Source organism: Haliotis asinina, chromosome 8 (assembly GCF_037392515.1).
Source record: "Haliotis asinina isolate JCU_RB_2024 chromosome 8, JCU_Hal_asi_v2, whole genome shotgun sequence".
NCBI classification, from domain to species: domain Eukaryota; kingdom Metazoa; phylum Mollusca; class Gastropoda; order Lepetellida; family Haliotidae; genus Haliotis; species Haliotis asinina.
Genome location: NC_090287.1, coordinates 39,443,566 through 39,466,046, shown reverse-complemented (window position 1 = coordinate 39,466,046; position 22,481 = coordinate 39,443,566). Strand labels below are relative to the sequence as shown.

Below are 22,481 nucleotides of genomic sequence, written 5' to 3'. Positions count from 1 at the left end.
TCTTGTTCCTGAAACTGGGAAATAGTAATGGCCCCCAGTGACTCTCACTGTCGTCTCTCACCAAATATATATCAGTCTTTTTTTCGAGATGGTTTGACTTACAGGGAGTCATACTATACTATTGGTATCCAGTCCGCAACAAACGGGTGGATAAGGTAGGGGTCAAGTGCAAAGGCCTTAAGTCACCATCTTGCTGGAGTTTTCTAACAAGTACAGCAAACGTTCACAAACTGTCACACTGCAAAAATTCCTCAAACAATCCAGTGTATAGGTCAGGCAACAAGTAGGGGCGGTAACTCCTAAACACATTTCCTGTTAATATGTGTCCACCACGAGCTCAATATTGCACCAGCGATTCAGTCATTTTCTGCCACTGACGCAAGTAAGGCTCCACACAAAGAAAGACAAATACATGATTTGCAAACATCAGATTCGACGATGTATATTTCTTGGATCCTCAGTGACTGCACATTTCACTTTTCTCTCTTTGTATTTCTTTAGCAAAAAATAAGTCATCGTTTCAAATGGACTGATAATATCACATCCCCCCCCCCAAACCACAAATTGCTGTATGAGTACTGAAGGTGGATACAATGTATCTACTGATGAGGGAAGATGTCTAACATAAAGAAATGTCAATTATTTCTTGTCTTACTGTGGCAACTATTACAAAGGAGAAAGCTTGTTCTAACAACATGAGGCAACGTGTATGAAATATTTATTACAAATACAAACTGACGCATCAAACATTATCTGTTACTGTTGGTACATTGGAGGTGACGACAGATGGAGACGTCGTCCTCAGCTGCAACATTGAAAACACCAGATGAACAATTATTATAAAGCATCTTAAACTTGGCTATCAGGCAGAAAATGCTGATCACAATCACGTGGCATCTTTAAAACAAACATTCGCATCAACCCGAAAATAGCCACAAGGCATGTATAAAAAATGGATAGACCGAATATTTATCATATTGCATCTTTAAATCAAGATACCAGGTCGAAATTCCTTTAGAGCGTAAATTGTTTTGGGGGGTTTTTTTTGTGTGTGTACGGTTTTGGGGTTTTCTGTTTGGGTTTCTTTTTGTTTTGTTTTGTTTTGCTTTTGTTTGTTTTTGTTTTTTGTTTGTTTGTTTTTTTGGTTTTTGTTGGGGTTTTTTGTTGCTTTTAAATATAGACAGCTGATAGTCTGGGTGTACATACAAACGTATATACTCGATATACGCTTAAACATGAACTTTATTAAAGACATACGAATGGGACCTAACGCTTGACAGAGCAAGAACTCACGACCAGTGATCTAAGCAAGTTCATCACGTCATCTGTTCTCGACACACATCATGATTTTACAAATATCATATTTGTGGCTGTTCCCGTCATATGTCTATGAATTAAAAACAAATCTACGTGTCGAAATAAAGAAAATGTGTTGGACATTTTTCGATTTTCACACCAGAATACTAAATAATTTAAATATATATCGAGTTGGTACTTCCAACAAATACCAAAGTGATGAAAGTACTTTCCCGGAAAATTCCCAGTTTCCATAATAAGTATCTTTTAAATTAGGTTTTAACCGAACAGTTATTTTCGTTATACTGAACTCAACAAAGTTAAATCAAGAATTAAGATTTGGCCATTTTCATTTGAATATTTTGACAAGGCCCGTTAACCAAGAAAGGCTTGTGATTAATCATTAGTATAAGGATACGTTAGGAGCTGGCCTACCCCAGAGCAGAGTTTTAGTTCGACTTCATGTCCACGAGTATGAAGGTCTTCAAAGGAGTTGACAAGAAATACTCCACCCTTGCTGTCACTGGCCAACGCTCGCAACAACGAAACAGGCACTTGTATGCCAACGCCGACAGTGATGATGGTCACACCATCGGCCTTCAGCAAGTCTGCTTCCGTCACAGTGGCTGCAGGAGCAGTAGAGGCGCCATCAGTAACGACTATAACAAATTTTCTGGTCCCATTCCTGGCACCGCTGACGTCAGAGAAGCCGACAGTCCGGGCGAGTTCAAGGCCTTGGTTAGTGTACGTAAGGCCGCCATCGTAGACAACCTAATGGGTGAGTGGACAGTGTCTTAGGTTCACAGTAGTGAGTGAGTTGGGTTTTACGCCTCTTTTGGCAATATTCAATCAATGTCAATACGGGGGAACACCAGAGATGAGTTACATAGAAGGGAATCGAACCCGGACTCCGGTCTGTCGTGTGAACGCTTTAACCACTAGGCTACCTCCACCACTCCTCGCTTTACAGTAACTACGTTTATGACGAACCCGCTTATAAAGAACTGACGGATATAACGAACAACCAGACATTGGCTACTCATTGTAACCAAGTGGGGAATTGACCCGGATCTTCTGCGACAAGAACCAACCAGTCAACTCCACTACCCTTATACAGTCACAAAATCCATGTATGCAACAACAAAATTTTCAATCAGCTCGCCCAAATTGGAATCAACCGAAAATTCATCCTCGACTCAAATTTGCCACAAGGTTAGTTACATTGACTCTTTCGCACGAGGTAGAGCATCAAGACAATTTCTGATTCCGTCTCTCGGGGTGGGTGGGTTGTGCCTTTGTGGCATGTTATCGCAGTTGGTCATCTTATTACAAGCAGACACGCTCGCAGACATGATCTTATTTTACCTCCCTTCCAGTGCAGGTTAATACTTTACCTGAAGTATAGCTAACCGCAGATCACTTTCAGTCGGGTTGTCGTTCAGGCTAATCTGCATCCGCGCGTTAGATGCATATGTGATGATACCAAATTGGAAGTCGTTGGGACCGATGGGGAAGTCGTCAACGAATTTGACGACGAAGTCCAGCTCCTGCTGGAAGCTGGCTGGACCCTCGCTGTTGGAGGAGTCGAGGAGGAAGATGACGTCAGCTGTGTCGGAAGCCACACAGGGCCCAGCTGTAAGCAATGGTCAAATAAACGGGATATCGAACCGTTGAGTGACTGAGCATAGCTTAACGCCTTAACGCTTAAACCGTCGACCAAATACACTACTTCACTTCTAACAATAGTCTTCCCCTTCCGCTGTACATGAAGCCCACTTCCCTATCAAACGTTGTGTCATATACAGTGGCGGATCCAAGGGGAGGATTGTGGGGCTTGCAACCCCCCTTTCCAAGGTCATGTTCTGATTCTCAAACAACCCACCCATCCACACACACCCCACCCCACCCCCCACAGAAATGATAAAAGTGCAACCCCTCCTTTTTCAAAAGGCAGGATCCGACCGTGACATATATGTGAAAGCTAAACAACCGCTCGTGTATCAGAAAGTAACGTTATAATCCCGCGTGTAGTGAGTGAGTGTGGTTTTACGCCACCCTTAGGAATGTTCCAGCAATGTCAGCGCCGGGGACACCCAGACATGAGCTTCAAACATAGCACCCACCTGGGTTTTCGAGTCAATGAAACCTTCGAGCAACGATATGGTGTTGAATCTATTTAGTTCAACTCAAACTCAATACCATGGCTCTTACTGCATGAAGCTACATGTTTTAAAACACTTTGAAAATTAATTCATGAAATTCCTTGAACTATCTCCGTGAAATACTTGTACTGGATATTAGGGGTGAATCGATCCACCGATGTTTCGTGTTTTCGGACGACAATACGATACACGATAGGGTTTTTCGTCACGATACAAATGCTATTTAAGTACTTACTGATCGTTTTATGGCACCCCGCGATGCGTATTTAAACACAGAAAGGGGGGAAGGAGGATACTGCAAGTACTTACGTTTCACCGTGGCTGAAAGAGTAACAAGATGAAATGAAGATATGCGGACATGCTTTTGAAGGCGGACATGAATACAAGACTAATGAAAGACCTCTGAATGTAACTAACAATGTGTACTTTCCATCTGACATGATTTACTGGTCATCGTGTTTGTTTATTATTATCAAATCTCAGTATGCATGTTTTCCACGTAATGTCATTTGTGTGTGCTCACAGTTATGATACTATGGCTATGTGTTTTGTTTATTTTAACATGTAATTTAAAGACAAGTTCAATATCACACCATCGGACTTTTACCTGGAAGGAAAGATAGATGTACAATAGGCACGCATATAAAGAAAAATGGACATGTAACACAGCACCGCGCGTAAAGTGCTTATTTCTCAGAAAATGTATATATCTGAGAGTAGAGACAATTAGAGGGAAACTGAACAGGCGCCCTGTTCCTTGTTTTCCTTGGCTACATACATCCTCTCCACATCCAAATATCCAACCCCAACCCATCCTACCTCAAGACACTCGCAGGTACACACACATACATAGGTGCACATACGCACAGAGACGCACACACTAACGCACGCATATACACATATACACATACAGATACGCATATACATGGGCACATATACACACAGTATCGCACACACTAACACAAAAAATGCATACATGGGCACATATACAATGTACACACAGAAATGCACATACACATACAGATGGGCACATTCACACACTAACACACACATGCTATTGGGGTGACAGGCACCTACATATATGGGCACATATACACACAGAGAGACTCGAACTAACACACAGGCACACACATACACAAACACATTTACACACAGAGACGTACACACAATAGTCAAATGGTCGGTCTTTTTCTGTTGAGATCCCTCAAACATATTTACTTTAATTCAGGGCTGAGAACAATAAGTTTCACTGTATGTTTACTTTTGTTAGACTGAATTTTTGAGACAATAGTAAATCTCACCTGGAGGTTTAGTCACCTGCACTGCAATGGAAATTTGGCTTTACTCAGACACGTGCTCGCTGTTTAATCATCAACATTGCGTTCATGTTTGTCGCCATATTGTCAACAATACTGCCCTAGTTGCAGTGGGACTCATTATTCCACTATGCTACCAGCTATTGAATATTAATTATGCATTTCCCATTAAAGTAGTTCCATTTGAGTGCAGCAAAAAATCGAATGCACACGAATGCCATTAACCTACTCGGTCTCTCTGAAAGTATGGCCTCGAACCCTGAATGGAAGTATTTTTCTTTGTCATCCCAAGTATAACATGTTTCATTCTTCAAAATAGTCCTTTCTTACCTGTCCTATTTGTCTGACTTCTATTGTAAGACATCTAAGATACATCACAAAGCATACCTCTACACGTTGCTTGTAGCAGTTCCGACTGTATGGTGAAGAGGGAGTCGAAGGTGGCCACGCTGAACACGTAGGAGACGTTGGTGGCGATGCTGGTCAGCTCTTGGACGTTTACGGAGCTACCGATGCCGATGGAAATTACCTCGATGCCAGCAGCGTGCAGAGCTTGGGCTTCCGCCTTAGTCTATGGAGAAAACACACATGGAATTGCTTTAATAATACCACTATTAAAGCAGTTATGGTAATGAGTGATTTTGTATTCCATGCATATGTGTAATCAGACGAAATGATATACTGGTTCATTGACATATTTCATCAAATTCAATCGAGAGTATACTCTGACCAGCACGGCGTTCCTCATAGAAATGGGAAAGGGGTTGGGGGGTTGGATGGTGTGTATGAGTGTCTGTCTGTGTGTGTGTGTGTGTGTGTGTGTGTGTGTGTGTGTGTGTGTGAGAGAGAGAGAGAGAGAGAGAGAGAGAGAGGTAGTCTAGTGGTTAAGGTGGGATTGAAAATATCAAATGTCAAGTAATTGATAAATGAGACAATTGTTTGACACGTGGCGTCCCCTGTGCCACTGTCTGTGAAAAGTACTATGTTAATAAAGGTTCTCTTAAACCAACCTAAATTGTTTACTTTTATTATTCAGAATGTGTCTTTATGACGGTAGTTCAGTAATGATACGAAATAAAACAGGAAAATCAATTGTCAAGGCAGTATGTAGGATTTGACTTACTAATTAACTTCTGTAAAACCAGGAATTTAAACCAAATATTGATTCATCAATAAAAAAGAATATTTTTATAACAACTAGATTTTTTCATCAAAAGAATATAAAGTAAATTCACACTAGACTATTCAAAAATTAGAAAATATGTTGCCATAGGGTATCAGAAGTATCTCCAATTAAAACAGCATACCCAAATTGCATTTGGACAGGGGAGATAACTCACAGAATGTGCCCAGGTTTACCTTTGTGTAAAAGCTTGGCAAAATATCATGAAGTATGATTAGAAGCAGAATAAAGGGAAATAACTGTGTATCATAAATACGCGCTCCTAGAGTCACATCCTCTCACATACGGAATTCGCTCAAACTACGGTATCCAACCTCGATTCCCCGCCTTGGTAGAATGTGTGGAACCCATTTCTGCTGTAGACCGAGACTGATGTCAGTTCGAGAACAAGAATACTGTAGAAAAATCCATACAGAAATATGTGCTTCATTAACCTATACAGTGACCTACTTTTCAACCGATCCGAATTTGTAAAAGTGAAAACAGACATTACAAACAGCTCTGGTTACACTGAATTCTAAGCCCTTGTTTCATCAGAAAATGGTATTTGCAAATTAATTTTAATTTCAAAGTTCAATAACACGGTATTTCAATGTTTTATGGTGAGGCGTAGGCAGCATGACCTTAACTAAGACGTCACAGACTGTCCCTTTTTGATGAGGTCGTAAAATGATTCACAGTGCATCTGGCTCACTGGGTACACCTGTTAAGTGTATTTTTTACGCTTATTCAGTGCGGTTCTGTCACAGTGTGACTGATATAATCAATTCCGTACCAGACCGTCATTTTTTCTAGCGGCGGAGCCTCGTTTTGAGATTTCCACGATTTCTGGGTTCCCGTTTGTCACAGTTAGCTGTACGACAGAGCACGCTGTACGACGTGTTTGCAAGGATTAGAAGGGGCGCCTAGATGTATCAAAACATACTGATTAAAATTTATGTATCAACTTAAAAGAATTAGTCATAAGATTCTGTACTGGTTATTGCACTAATTTGCACAACAGGACGGATCCCAGTCAACAGGAAACTAGACTGTTGTGTAATCAGTGTCTTGACTAAAACTTCAACATTACCTTCTCGACTGAGTTTGACTGCCCGTCAGTCAGAACAATGGCGATCTTAGCTGCCTCTGACCTTGACCCTTGACCTGGCGTGAAGCTGGTAGTTCTCAGGTACTCTAGAGCCTTCTCGGTGTACGTGCCGCCGTAGTGGTAGTGGATGTCGTTGATGCCGTTGATGACTTCAGCTATGGTCTTGAAGCGTCCAAGGTCAAACTGGGGATTAACGTCGTTAGCGAAAGTGACCACACCGAACTGTACTGCGCTCGTGCCTATGTCAAACGTACGGACAAAGTTGGTGATGAAGTTGAGCATGGTGTTGAAGTTGACAGGACCAATACTGGCAGAGGAGTCGAGAACGAACATGATGTCGGCGGGAGTGGACGCGCAAACTGAAATGATGACACACAAGTAGAACGGCTGAGAGGTGATTAGTATCTTTCAGGCTTAATATTCAGCTTGAGCATGAGCAGTACATGTGGATATGTAAATACCTTTATACAGGTACGTCTTTGTTTGTACAGGTGTTTAATTGTTTTATGGTAAATATACTCATGATACTCATGGGAACAGATAAGGGAACACATGAAAGTACAAAATCTCCTTTACGCTTTTCCATATTTCTTCACAAGGTATGTATTGCACCGTGGGTGAAGCTTGAAAGTAAAAGGAACACTTGAACTTTCACGTGTTCCCTTACTTGTTTCCATGAGTATATATGGTAAACATATGAAAATATATTGAGAACGGATACGTGAAAACATATGTCCGATGCAATACCTTATGTCATCTTGTACCAAACGTTCCCCGTGTATTTTATTTCATCAAGTGAAGAATTTACTTACACAAACGGTACATATTATTGTCGCAACGCAGAAACAGAAATTGATTTGCGTTGATTGATGTTACTTATAACTGGGGAAATGCTTGTGAAATTGTAAATGTTATTACCTAACGATGTATTGTATCACAAAAGTAACGCAATGCGACAACTTACCTAGATCACTACCTGAAATGTGACCAAACACATAGCGGTAAACACTCCACAGTCTGCATTTACACATGTATGCTAATAGATAAAATCATGTGTTGTCTCACGGGATCACAGAATAAGTAAATACAGTGGAAACTGTCAAAACTGTATCCCTTTAGTTATCACATGAATGTAAGGAGACCGAATTCCTCATGCAAAGTATAAATTAACAGACAAAAAGTTTAATTAACATGCAGCTGCACAAGGGTTTTTCAAGAGTCAGTCGTCTTAAACTTACAAACAATATCCTGGATTTGTTGTTCAATGGCGTTGAGGTTGTCGAAGTTAGAAACCTGCACAGACGAAATACTTTAGAGTCTTGTCTTTTACAGCTCAAACGTGTACATCATTTATCATTAGGGATCACGCTGTGCATTTTAAGAACCCAACGCCAAGTATTAAACTAAATATCTATTCTCATTTATGAACTGACAGATCTTGCTTGAACAAACCCATTTTCGTATATCACAGCGGAAACAGACATGGGTAATAGGCTGGTATTTCTTAAAAGCGTTCTCGGGTCATATCGATGATCCTGGTCAGATTCTACACATGGAACAAACATGAGATCCAGTTCTTGACTTTCGCCTTGATATTGGTCCCTTATTGTTAAAAGCGGCGTAAAGTCGCGTTCACGGACTTACTAATGTAAGTTTTTCTGCTTCCAATGAAAAAAAAACGGTTCGACAGAAATAGCGTACCAGCTGACGGAGGGATATCGAACCTACCTTGACCATGTGTTTGTCGTCAGAAGCAATGACTGCGAGCTCCGACTCGTCAATCGCTGCACCAATACCAATAGAGATGACCATGACCCCTTCCTTGCGGAGGAGGATGCCCTGATTGGCTGTTAGTTGTTTCTGTTGGGACTGGCCGTCAGTCATCACGATCACGACCTTCTTGGAACCTGGCCGTGCACCGTGTTCTGGGCTGGAAGGGAAAACACCGTTCCTCAGCATAGGATATGTACCTTTCTTTGCGAAGTATACGAGCGGCGGGTGCTAGAAAAAGCTAAGGTTACCCTTTTCGCGAGCACTGTATGTCTTCACTGATTTTCAGTAATCGATTCATATAGTCGCCGGTTTTTTGCCTTTTCTCCTAGTGGGTTCGGTCTTTGTAGATCTCTGAAGTTGACGTTTTCGTAGGGGACTTTGCGAACTGGATGGTCTTGTTCACCTTGGGACCGACGTCAGGGTGATATACACCAACGTTCAAAGCTTTCGACACATATAATGAATTTAGTATTACTTATTTCTCTCATATTATCAGTAAAATATATCTTATGCTCGTCGTTAATTATCCCGACTAGTTGACGTTCTGACGTTTGACAAAAACGGCAGCTGGACAGTAGGAAGCCTGACCTGCCTGTTAACAATGACATATGTGAGAGAGAACCGTCTGACAACAATGACTTACCTGAAATAGACTTTCGTTAGACATACCTTAGAGAGAGTGTCTAACATACCTGAGAGAGACCTGTCTGACATACCTGAGAGAGCTCTGCCTGACAAACTCCAACCCGTTCCCTGTGTGAGTATTGCCGGCATTGTAAGGGATTCTGGAGATGGCGCTCTTCAGAGCAGCCTTGCTCATGTAATCATTCAGAAAGAAACGGTTGGTAGCCACGGTGGAGAAAGTTACAAGTGCCACCTGAACGGCATTAGGGCTGATGTCAAAACCGTCGATGAAGTTGCTGACAAAGTTTAGCTGTTTCTTGAAGTTAACAGAGCCTTCACTTGAGGAGGAATCAAGGAGGAAGACTATTTCTGTTGGTTCTGTGGAGCATGCTGAAGAAATAAACAGGGTTTATGTCATATTACTGAACGTAAACCATGGCACAACTGTATTTAAGTAACACTGCAAGAGTCTTACCTTACCCATTGCTCAAACAGTCAAACAATAAATGATGCAGGAATGCTGACAGACAAAACACAAAAAACAACGATCACAGATCAAAACAAGAACGTATGGCTGAAACTGATCTGTTTCCAACCGAAATCCAACCCACCCAGAAATTATGAAGTTAATCGCTTAACAATATACTGCCCTAAATGTTGCAAATTCCATTTTTTCACTTCCCCAAGAAGAAAAGGTATAAACGTTCATGTGGTTTACACCTTACGTAATCCCAATTAGCTCTGTGTATTTAACTATAGAAGAGATTATATAGAAGCGAAGAACAAATTCAGGATGTACTTACTCATTACTTGAGTCTTGCCTGTAGAAATGTACAAGCGCAGAATGTGAGTCGTAATTCAATGCATAAATGGTGTACTTACTTTCATGAACTGAATATTCAATTCTATTGGGTCTGCTTTGTTTTCGAAAGCTAATTTGTGGCACTTTGGTAGCCATGTCGTAAATTTCTGAGTTTTGAAAATGGACGTTAAAAGCAAACACACAATTTCGAGAAATAAATTAATAAAGAGAATATAACTGATGCGATGAAAAAAAATCGAAATTACAATTTGTTAAATAAGTTGACATAACGATAAAGTAAACTGAAATCATAATTACGACTCGTGTTTAGAATAAACGCAAAATAACGAATTACAGTCGAACCCCGTTTATCCGGACGTTTTGGTTTCACTCGAAAATCGTCCGGATAGCGGGACGTCCGGTTAAGTGGGTCAAACAAGCAAACATTATAACATTATAATGGAAGTAGCGAGAGAAAACAAATAGATTTTCCGCGCAAATACTAGAAGTAATTAGTTGGCCTTTTAGGCATTTCGTAAACTTGGCCACACGACCATGAGAGTGTTGTAACTTACATGTTGTATACCGAATATCTCTTTCCATCTTTAACAGAGCGTCGACGTCGACAGCTTTGAAGACGAAGGCGTTACCACTGGCAATATTGTTCAGGTCATCGTTGTCGATCATCGGACCGACGCCAACAGAGATTACCTTGATACCTTTGCCATGCAGATCGACAGCCTGGGCGGCCGTCTTGCTGGGATTGGACGAAACCCTGTCCGTAACGACAACGACTATCTGGTTAGCTTTGGTTCGTGCGCCGTTACCACTCTCGAAGCTGTTCTGGCTGACGTAGAGAAGTCCGTCGTCTGCGGGAGTATTGCCAGGTACGTAGGGTAGTTGAGTTATTGCCTGGGGACAGATGAATTAGAAAATCAGTCAGAACAGAGACTCTTAGACTAACATATAGTCTGTAAAATGAACATATTATCAGAATTAAACGGTTACTAAACATACATGATGAAAAGGAGCTCAGAGACTTTCTATGTTTCAGGCGAAGTCTGAAACGGATAATCTAGACTTGCAACATGTTCTAGACTTGCACTGGGTATATTTGTTTCAGGGTCTGCATGATGAACGATGACTATGGGAAAATATTTCGCTTGTTTCTCTTTAATGTCTTTCCAAAGTGAGAGCCATGATTTGTTGGTTGTTTTTTAACGACACATTTAGCCATATTCCAGCCACATGGCGGCAGTCTGTATACAATGGAGTCTGGACAAGACAATCCAGTGATCAACAGCATGAACATCGATCTACATAAACGGGATGCGATGACTGTGTCAACAAAGTCAGCGAGCCTGACCACCCGATCCTTTGGTCGCCTGTCGCGACAAGCATGAGTTAGTGAAGATCACCTCTAATCACGGGATATGAGGACCATGAAAGGGGTTTACGAAAAGCCCTAAAGTACTAACACTCAACAGATCCTGTTTCTTGCTGAACGTGTTGAGTGGGAAATCCGTCTGCCACGACGTTGAGAAGCTGACGACGCTGATCTGGACGTTGTCGGGACCGATGATGAGTTTGCTTGCGAAGTTGTTGACAAACTGTAGCTGTTTCTTGAAATTGTCTTCACCCTCATTGTTCAACGAGTCCAGCAGAAAAACAATATCTGACGGACGGGTACCGCACACTTGAAAAGAAAGGGAGATAATTACGTGTATGCGTGTGTGTGAGAGAGAGACTGAGCAATATTCCCGCTATGTGAGAGTGACCATCCTGTGATCGAATCTGGACTATACCAAGGTTGCCAGGGAGCAGATCGATGGAGACACATGGACTGGTAGTCTGTCGGGGATAACACTACTCTACATAAGGTGAGTCGTTTTACAAGATAAAAGTGGTAAAAGACCCAAATATACTGCTATCCTGGTGAATCCCGAGAGGATGGAAAACAAGGATGTTATCGTATGCTGGATTTTCCGGATAGGGTACTACAAAGAAACCCGGTCGACGCCGATCCAAACCATATAACGTTACCACCTCAACTAAATATGTAAAGATCAGGATCAGGATCGTATTTTCCTAATAACGTCACAAAATTCACATTTCTTAAAACGTCCAAGGCAATTATCGTGACCCTGCTTAGTAATGCATTTTGCTACTTACGCTAAAGATCCGCGTTCGATTCTTCACATGAGTTCATCGCGTGAAATCTGATGTCCACCCGCTAAACATTGTTTAAATATTACTTGGTAAGTACATACTGTCATACTGTACCTTCCTCAACTGAAAAAAAACAAACAAAAATTAAAATGAAATGGGTTATTTATTGTAATACCTTTCCCACAAATAGCATCAGGTTACCCTACAAAACATAAAAATCAGGTTATAAAAATCGCTATAACTGTGCGTTTCAATCGTACGTATTTCCAACGAATTTCCTTCTCTCGGGTTTTACACTCAAAGCACAGCGGCTTGAGGGCGTTTAACTTCGAATACGACATATAACTGACGATTTGGTAAACAAACAAACAAACAAACAAATATATAAATAAATCCCTGTCGTTTTCGCACGAGAAATGCCTTTCTTGCCCGATTAAACGACTACCTGCTATTTCTTTTGTCAACATAGAACTTCAAGGCAATCGGTTCTTTCATGAAAGCATACAGATTCGGGTGGACTTTCATGGAGAATGTACAAGAACAGAAAACAAGCAACATATTCTATCATTTATTCCAAGTAACAATTTATCAACATGTCCAGTGTCAGTGTTTCCAAATCATGGCTTTTTTCTCTTATCGAATTGGAAGCAAGATTTGGAAGTATTTGAAAGTAAATGAAATATTTTGAAAAACGTTTCGGTTGTGCCTTACAAGTCAAGTATTGTGTGTGTTGCTATGGGATCACCACAGAAGATATAACTTTCTTTGGTACGCATTCAGGTGGAGTAACCTCTATGTAAGGAAGTACTTAAGGATACGTAAATGTAGACTGCTCCAAGTCTTTACTGAAGACTGAGCCCATGGGTGCATACTGACTCTATCCTTCGAAGATGAAAGTCTAGAGAAGCTGACATCACCCCAAACTTTTACTTATTTTTTTTTAGAAATTATCATTTCAACCATTAATTTTGACCTTAGAGACTTATGAAAGTTTAAGGTGTAGGCTAGTATTGACAATTTGTTTGTTAAAAGAACACTGGCTCTAAAGTAAAACGCTTTCCATCATTGAGCCGGCAAAGTTCATTAGAGGTTATGTGTAGAAGAGACATAAACAGTACTTTCTAAATCTGTTTGACTCACCTTCACACGTTTGCCTCTGGATGGGGAGTTCGATGGTGCGCAGAGCGTCAAAGTTGGCAACGGAGAAGGCATTCTGGTCGCCGGAACCGGAAGCGATGTCTCTCAGTTCCTGTTGATCGATGCTGACGCCAATACCGATGGCGATGACTTGAATACCGATGCTGTGGATGGCCTCTGCTTCATTCTTTGTCTGACTCTTCTCTATGGACTGGCCGTCCGATAAGATGATGACGATATGGCTGGAGTCGTTCCTGGCACCGTGCTCGGCTTTGAAACCCTCAATGCGTGCAAATCTAAACGGATTTTACCATGATTATGGTCATCCTTGGATGATCAACTGAGGAAACAATATATACTTAACATTTACAAAGAAATCCATGGCTACGATGACATTATTTAGCTAAAATAATGTACTCGCTCTGTCTCGTGCCATGTCATCAGTTCATATAGCGTTTGGGTTATTTCTTCAGAAAATAATTAAGGAGTGTCGCTGTAGATTACAAGTAAAGCCAACTTTCTAAACCAAATAAAAGCGTTAGCCTGTATCATATCTTTCACCCACTGATACTGAGTTTTCTATAGTAACCTTAAAGCATCCTCAGTATGTGTGTTTCCTGAGCGGTACATGATGCGGCCAATAGCAGCCAAGAGGCTAGTGCTGTTGTGATAGTCGTTGTACCAGAACTCCGGTTGGGTGGTGTCCGAGAATGTGGCTGCAGCAATCTGCACTTTATCAGGGCCGATTTCGAAGTCCTTAGTGAAGTTTTTAACAAAGTCCAGTTGAATGTTAAAGCTCGGTGTGCCCTCGCTGCTCGATGTGTCCAAAAGGAACAGGATGTCTGCCGGGGTCGACCTGCACACTGAAGTCATTTTGGTCATGTCAGTGAGTTCAGATATAGATGTTGAAGTAGAAGCATGTTGCAGTAAAAGGAGTAGAAGCTGATGGACAAGCAGTAGAACAAGAAAAGGAGAACAAGGTGCACAAGAAAACATAGTATCAGAGGTCATAGAAGTAGGAGAAGAATCAGAGTGAGTACGGTTTTACGCCGCTTTTAGCAGTATCACGGCGAGGGATACCAGAATGTGTTTCACACATTGTACCCATGTGGGGATTCGAACCCGTGTCTTCAGCGTCACGGGCGAAGGCTGGAAGAACCAGAAACAGGTGTAGATGTATTTATCTTCTCGCACTTAAAGAACAAGCAAACACTCTCATGTCAAAGATGAAGGGACTCCCATAAATGCTTCGAGTTATCCGAGTTTCAAAATAAACGAACATAACCAGACAAGCAAACACATAGGGATCAAGCTTTTGCAAAACTAAATCTGACACATCAAGTTTCGGCACAACAGTGTCCGATTCTTGTCCTCTGACCCATCAGGAGTGTTTGTTATTTGCTTTCTGAGACATCCAGTTCGAACGCTGATAATCAGCGTCATACAAGGAATGTATAATTCTCTATTGCATTAACTTGAATTCGTTCTCACATCTATCATTTTACCACAGGCTTCCAGTGAAAGGAATACCTCCAGTATTGGTTAAATGCTACCATGGAAAGCTGATGGACGGCTGAAACAAGAACGTTAACTGAAAGCAATTACTGCAGGAGAACATCATGGCAGGAAAAGGTTTAACGAAGGTACTTACCCATCCCAATGCCTGAAAAGGTCAAATGCTGCATGTAAATACAAGACGTCAACACTATATGTACAGTCTAAATGAAAGTAAATCATCTAGTTGAGTACATATTCACATAGTTCTCGTCCAAGCAGAATTTCGTTAAGAAACACAGAAATACATACTAGTGCACGTTTTCTTTGCAACTTCATCAACAATATCGAACAAGACGCTGAAGTTGGCTACAAGGTACATGTGTTCATCGTCAGTGGCTATGGTGGCCAGTTCCGTCTTGTCGATGGCGTTACCGATGCCGATGGATATCACCTGGATGTCGGTGTTGTGGATCTGGTTTGCTACAGAAGCTGTGTTCACCGTGTTCGTCGATTGGCCATCGGTAAGGACGATGAGGAGTTTCTGCGAGTCATTCCGTCCCCCGTGTATCGGAAGGAAGCTATTGTGGAGGACAAAGGCGAGCCCATCATCTGTCTGGGTAGTCCCGGGTCTGTGGGGATTTGGAACATGAAGATGAAGATGCCACCAAAAGCCTCAAAGTACAACTTCACCAATTGGTAAGTTAGTCAGGGCTCCAGATACTTTTTCAAGCAATTGGGTATTTACTCCCATGTATGTTTATGTATGAGTAATTGCATTTTTTGTAGGAGTAACTAGCATTTTGCGTACTCCCCCATTTTAAAGAATTGAGTACTTTTACACAGAGTTTCTTGTCCTTATTGGGTAATTAACACTATTAAATACATAAATACAAATGCTTCTCAATAGGACTACGTTTTTAGTAATTCTTGTATTGTTAAACAGTTGGAAGCCATTTTCAAACACTCAACATGCAAGTCATGTGACTACTACAGTAAAATCCGGAGAGTGACTACGGCCATAACAGTATATGTATGTATATATAATCATCACTTAACATTTGCTAACGTTGTTATAGAGGTTGGGCGACACAACAATTCATCATACGCAAGACAGTTTAGTTAAGTGAGTAAAGTACGCAAGGTATTATGGAGCTATTGGGTATTGGGTGATTCTTATGAGTTTTGTTCTCCCATGTTTGTAATTAATTGCGTAAATGTGATCTTTATTGAGTAAAATACGCAAATACGAGACTTATCTGAAGCTCTGGTTAGTAATAATTCATATTAACTAATTATTTTTAAAACCCAGTGTTATGAACACTTGTTGGGTAATACAAGTTACTAAATGTTTAACAATACTATTATTTAGTTACCATGTAACACCGTCTTTTGCAGGAATCCACGCTAGATTGGAAGCAGGGCTGTTTTAGGTGGAACATGAGAGAGTGTGTGAGAGAGAGAGAAAGAGAGAGTGCGCGCGCGCGTGCGTGTGTGCGTGTGTGTCGTGTCTCTTAGCGTTTATTTCTTCATTTACTATTTGTTTGGGGGGTTAAGGGTTTTGGGGTGTTTTTGTTTGTTCCTGGACTTGTTGTTGGTGGCTGCTGGCTTATCTGTCTATATTGTAAATGACAGAGGAAGTGAACCAGATCCGAGTACTCACTGATAGATGACGCTACTGATGGCCGCCAGAACATCTGTCTTGTTGCTGAATTCGTCCAGGAAGAACTGGTTGAATACGTTGGTAGCGAACACTACCACGCTCACCTAGATACAGAGGAAGGTAAAATTCAACACATTCTGCTTCTGCAGTGAAAACATTAAACGTATATTGTGTTTACATCACAGCATCATACACCACGATTCAGATGAAGTAACGGTGGAGTTGGTTTGGGTTAGGAGTGTGCTTTTAGATTTTTAGTCGATCAAGTATACAAGACGAAATCAATATCAGTTGCTGTTTCCAACAAAAAAATATTCCGTCAAATTGCTTTTGGGTTAGTAATTGTGACCTTCGTTTTCTGAAAGTATTCGTTGCACCTTCTATAGGGTCATTAAAACATCATTCAACAATTAATGCTCCAACACACGGTCTAATATCAAATTCGACCAGTCTAAGTAAACTTAGTATTATTTGGTACACTTCTCTAGTATAAGAAGTGTAATGAATAATATTGGGCCCATGTTTACTTGGGCTGCAAACTCAATATTCATAACATATACCTGTGATCGATTGTAAGATGCACTATGTCCAGAGCAATTGTTTATGATAGTCTAAATTTTAAATTTTCTGATGTTCGCAAGACGAACCTGTCATAAACCTGTCAGCATTTCGCCCGACCTAAACACAGGAGCAAATGATGGTACAAGTCCGTACAATACATGTTTGTGTCTCTATGTATGCAGAAGAAAGTACGATGTGACAGTGCACCTGAACGTCGTCGGGCCCGATGTTGAAAGCGTTAGTGACGTTGTAGACAAATTTGACCTGTTCTGTGAAACCGTCTTGCCCTTCACTACTGGAGGAGTCCAGGAGAAACACGATATCGGCCGGGCGCGTTCTGCATTCTGCGATGCCAGAGACAAGTTAAGGTATTTATTTACAAGAAAAATAGCTTCAATCTGGACTTTTTGTTCATTTATGGAAGTATACATAGACGTGATAAGTCGCCGTGCACGCTCTGCTCCGAGATAAGGCATTGGGCAAAGTAACCATGGACACGGGTTTTTGTAGCTGCGATTTACGCTAAAACGTGCACGACTAGTTTATCATATTGGAAACAAAGGGACATAACCCAAATTGTACATTTACATACATGCATTAACTGAACATAAACCGTTGCCGTTTGTTTCGATGCTCGAATTACGTGTTTCCTTTTTTTCAGTGGTGACAGTGATGTAGTTACCTGTGAGAGTGTTGTTCCCTATTGATGAATCTGCAACAAAAAGGGTCAGCATCTACAGAACAATACATATTTTTTAACAAATGCCAAATAGTTGAAAGCATCATCATTGCGCTCAGACCACAAATCAGTCTGTAGCAAGGAACTGTTGTTCCAGATTTAAGATGGCTGGGACTCCTGACAATTTATTTGGCTTCAGTTATGGAAGTAAAATGGGCATGTTATCGTTCATGTAACGTTCCGGAATCACGTTCTTTTCAGCCTCTAGTGAGTGAGAGAGATGCCTTTAGCATATATGATAGCAATATGCGACAATACTATTATCCATGTATTATATGAAAACGCGTCCGTGCGTCCGTAATACTTTCTCCGAAGCAGATCCCCTAAACCATTCGTAATAACGTAACCAAACTTGGTACACATGTCAAGCTGATCCCTAGATGGGCCTTTTGGGGATTAGACACAGATATTATTTTTTTGTGGTTTCCATGGAAACATGACTTAGACTGTGGCTTTCAGGGTGTTGTCTTGTTCAGAGCAGATCTCCCAAACTTGAGCTTTATTAAACTTGGTACACATGTTCTGCATCTTCACCATGATCCTTAGATTTGCCTTTTGGGGGTTACACACACCGGCATGTGAATGTTATTTTGTGTGATTTTTTGCATGGGAACATATTTGTCTTTGACTGAAATTGGTGGCTCTCTCTCTCTCTCTCTCTCTCTCTCTCTCTCTCTCTCTCTCTCTCTCTCTCTCTCTCTCTCTCTAAGATACATATCTCACCTAAAACAGCCCTAGCTGCTTCCAATCTAGCACGGAGTCCTGCAAAAGATGGTGTTACATGGTAACTAACCAATAGTCTTGTAAAGTCTTAGTACATAATCTAGTCTCGACCAGACCAGTGATCAACAGCATGAGCATCGATCTACGTAACTGGGATACGATGACATAAGTCACCGAAGTCAGCGAGCCTGACAACCCGATCCCGTTAGAAACCTCTCACGACAAGCATGAGTTACTGAACATCAATTCTAACGGATTCATTGTCGTTTAACGAGGATGTCGCTCTCTATAAACCAACTGGAAATAATTAAGGATTGTCCTATCTTTAATCAAACTGAAGGAATGTCATTGTGTTAAAATTTGAGGTCACATCACAGTATTCCCTCCATAAGGTTGTGCATTAACAACGAATGCATTTACACTATAAACGACCATGAAAACAAGGGTCATGAATCAACCAAACTACGTATACCTCATTAAATAATTTGTAACAACAAATGTTGACCATTACACAAAGAGAGTAGAGATCACCATCAACGAAGATGGAACGGTGAGGTAGTCTGGTGGTAGAAGATCCGACAAGCATGGGTTGATGCAAATCAATTCTAACCAGCATCTCCACGGGAAAGACGATTTAAGTGGACAAGCACATGTCCCTTTCGTTTCTTAACACATCAAGACCAGCGGTTCTGTGAAGATCTAATTTACACCCTGGATATATCGAGAATCTTATCACCATCAACGAAGATGGAACGGTGAGGTAGTCTGGTGGTAGAAGATCCGACAAGCATGGGTTGATGCAAATCAATTCTAACCAGCATCTCCACGGGAAAGACGATTTAAGTGGACAAGCACATGTCCCTTTCGTTTCTTAACACATCAAGACCAGCGGTTCTGTGAAGATCTAATTTACACCCTGGATATATCGAGAATCTTATCACCATCAACGAAGATGGAACGGTGAGGTAGTCTGGTGGTAGAAGATCCGACAAGCATGGGTTGATGCAAATCAATTCTAACCAGCATCTCCACGGGAAAGACGATTTAAGTGGACAAGCACATGTCCCTTTCGTTTCTTAACACATCAAGACCAGCGGTTCTGTGAAGATCTAATTTACACCCTGGATATATCGAGAATCTTATCACCATCAACGAAGATGGAACGGTGAGGTAGTCTGGTGGTAGAAGATCCGACAAGCATGGGTTGATGCAAATCAATTCTAACCAGCATCTCCACGGGAAAGACGATTTAAGTGGACAAGCACATGTCCCTTTCGTTTCTTAACACATCAAGACCAGCGGTTCTGTGAAGATCTAATTTACACCCTGGATATATCGAGAATCTTATCACCATCAACGAAGATGGAACGGTGAGGTAGTCTGGTGGTAGAAGATCCGACAAGCATGGGTTGATGCAAATCAATTCTAACCAGCATCTCCACGGGAAAGACGATTTAAGTGGACAAGCACATGTCCCTTTCGTTTCTTAACACATCAAGACCAGCGGTTCTGTGAAGATCTAATTTACACCCTGGATATATCGAGAATCTTCTGTCATTAAAATGACCTTCGGTTTCCTGCCGGGCACGTGATCATGCAACGTTTTGAAAATATGAATATGTTATCTCTCAGTGTTGCTTGACGTCATTGATGTGTACAGGAAAATAAACTTAATCGCAACACACCACCTACCGTCACGTGCTGACGTCTGCCCCAGAAGAAGTACGACTGCTGCCCACACAAAGATGGCCATATTGTATGGTTGATCTGTTCTGTGTCGGTGTCAGGTATGGTCTTATCTGTGACCTTTGCATGTAAGCAAATAATTCCCACGATTCCTATGAGTCGTCAGTTTATCTTATACACCATGCCGGAATAGCTCCCATTCACAGAAATTATGATCTCAAATGTTTCGGTCACAAGATTTTTTCCCTTTACTTTTCCTGTGGGATGAGTACAGAGTTGACAATGTAAAACGTCAGGAAGGGAGTTTGGTTTTACGCTGCTTTTAGCAATGTTCCAGCAGCATCACCGTATCACCGCGGGGTGCGTTCAGGGTGGGTGTGGGATGGGGGATGGGCTTGGGTGGACACTTGAAATTGACTTGACACAGTATAACCAGGGTACCCATCAGCCACCAGTTTGAAAATAAGCTTGTAATGAAACGTGTAGGCATGCGTTGAGTTGGTTCAGTTGGCTATGGCAGCGTTGTTTATTGCCACCAAATAACTGGAATATTGGTAAGTTAAACGACACACAAACAAACAACCTTGTTTATTTCCCACGTAAGACCAATACGCGTAGGAACTTTGTTTATAGGGGTGAGTGAGTGAGTTTAGTTTTACGCCGCACTCAACAATTTTCCGGGGCGGCGGTCTGAGTTACGAGCTGACCACCCGATCCCGTTAGTCGCCTCTCACGATAAGTCGTTTTTTTTGTGACAAGCATTGGTTGCTGAAGACCTATTCTACCTCGGACCTTCGCGGGTCTTCAGGATATAGAAAATTTCTTGTTTCATAACACTGCAGTTTCCTTAACAAACAGTGCGATGGCTAGAAGAGATAAAGGTTCATGATCGGATCCCGACGGAAAGGCGTTTAAAAAGAGTAGTTATGTTGTGTTTTGTTGTGTTTGTCCTGGATATCCACGCACGGTATCCCAACGCGTGTGAGGGAGTTTACATTTACGCCGCTTTTAGCAATATTCCGGCAATATCACAGCGGCTGACACTAGAAATGGGCTTCCCACGTTGTAACCATGTGGTTAATCAAATCCCATTTTCAACGCGACGGGCGAACACTTTTACCACAAGACTACCCCAGCATCTCTGTATCACAACGGGCGATCACTGCAAGGCTGGGGATCACACATGCATCAACGACGGTATGTACACTACTCGAATGAAATTAAGGAACCCCGACTCAACCATACTTTTGCCAATAATATTATGAAAGACTTTGTCTATCCCTATCTTCGTTTGGGGTACATGACTGAAAAAAAATGCGAGGACAACGACAAATCACATTTCACCTCACATCACAGCCACTTCAAACAATATAATCTCCATTAACCAAACATTTTAGGCCTATTTCAGGATTTATTCAACCTGTTTCGCAATATCGATGTATCTTATCATTTACAGCTTTTGATACTGGATGCCAGGTTTGATCATGTCGTTTGCTCCACCATAACTACTTGTTTCTTTTGGTAACCTACGAAGCCATATGGCTTACCGCAATGAGTGAGTGAGTTTTTACGTTGCACTATATGGTGGCAGTCGGTAAATAATCGAATCTGGACCAGACAATCCAGTGACTAACAACATGAGCATCGATCTGCGCAATTGGGAACCGATGACATGTGTCAACCAAGTCAGCGAACCTGACCACCCGATCCCTTTAGTCGCCTCTTACGACAAGCATAGTCGCCTTTTATGGCAAGCATGGGTTTGTGAAGGCCTATTCTACCCCGGGACCTTCACGGGTTACCGGAATGACTCGAGCAGTTACGAATGCCACCATAAAACGCGTAACAGCTGCTGATGGTATAGATGAATTATTGTAATATGTACATACTTGTATATAATTACTGAATGAGTGTAGGCTATAACATAACACACCTCCGGTCATATTTCCTGAGTTCAGGAATGTGTTAAATAAGCAGAAATGGTTATGGTTCAGAGCTCCAAAAGTGAATACACTATGTCATTAAGAAAGCGGTGAAATTTAACTGCAACTTTTATTTTGTAT

The 22,481-nt window shown here is 41.4% G+C and overlaps 1 protein-coding gene across 1 annotated transcript; it reads right to left on the bottom strand.

Annotated features, from left to right (window-relative positions):
- Positions 1 to 742: 742 nt before the first annotated feature.
- On the bottom strand, positions 743 to 20,485 carry LOC137295269 (collagen alpha-6(VI) chain-like). The gene is made up of 22 exons (XM_067826587.1): positions 20,425 to 20,485; positions 17,953 to 17,982; positions 17,478 to 17,614; positions 16,710 to 16,813; positions 15,347 to 15,678; positions 14,142 to 14,415; positions 13,556 to 13,848; positions 12,530 to 12,538; positions 11,725 to 11,942; positions 10,822 to 11,158; positions 10,248 to 10,265; positions 9,537 to 9,834; positions 8,776 to 8,977; positions 8,286 to 8,340; positions 8,012 to 8,023; positions 7,030 to 7,406; positions 5,162 to 5,345; positions 4,760 to 4,780; positions 3,768 to 3,779; positions 2,691 to 2,929; positions 1,732 to 2,067; positions 743 to 805 (listed from the first exon to the last, which is right to left on the bottom strand). The coding sequence occupies exons 1-22, from the start codon at positions 20,483 to 20,485 to the stop codon at positions 743 to 745; spliced, it is 3,612 nt and encodes a 1,203-aa protein (XP_067682688.1).
- Between the last annotated feature and the right edge of the window lie 1,996 nt (positions 20,486 to 22,481).

What these genes read in the sequence shown, in the direction of transcription:
- LOC137295269 (XM_067826587.1), bottom strand. Translation starts at nt 20,485, where the DNA reads ATGGCCATCTTTGTGTGGGCAGCAGTCGTACTTCTTCTGGGGCAGACG. An exon ending in TCGGGCCCGACGACGTTCAG is followed by an intron (nt 16,814 to 17,477) that starts GTGCACTGTCAC and finishes CTCTGTATCTAG; the next exon opens with GTGAGCGTGGTAGTGTTCGC. An exon ending in AGTCAAACTCAGTCGAGAAG is followed by an intron (nt 5,346 to 7,029) that starts GTAATGTTGAAG and finishes TTTTCTCCATAG; the next exon opens with ACTAAGGCGGAAGCCCAAGC.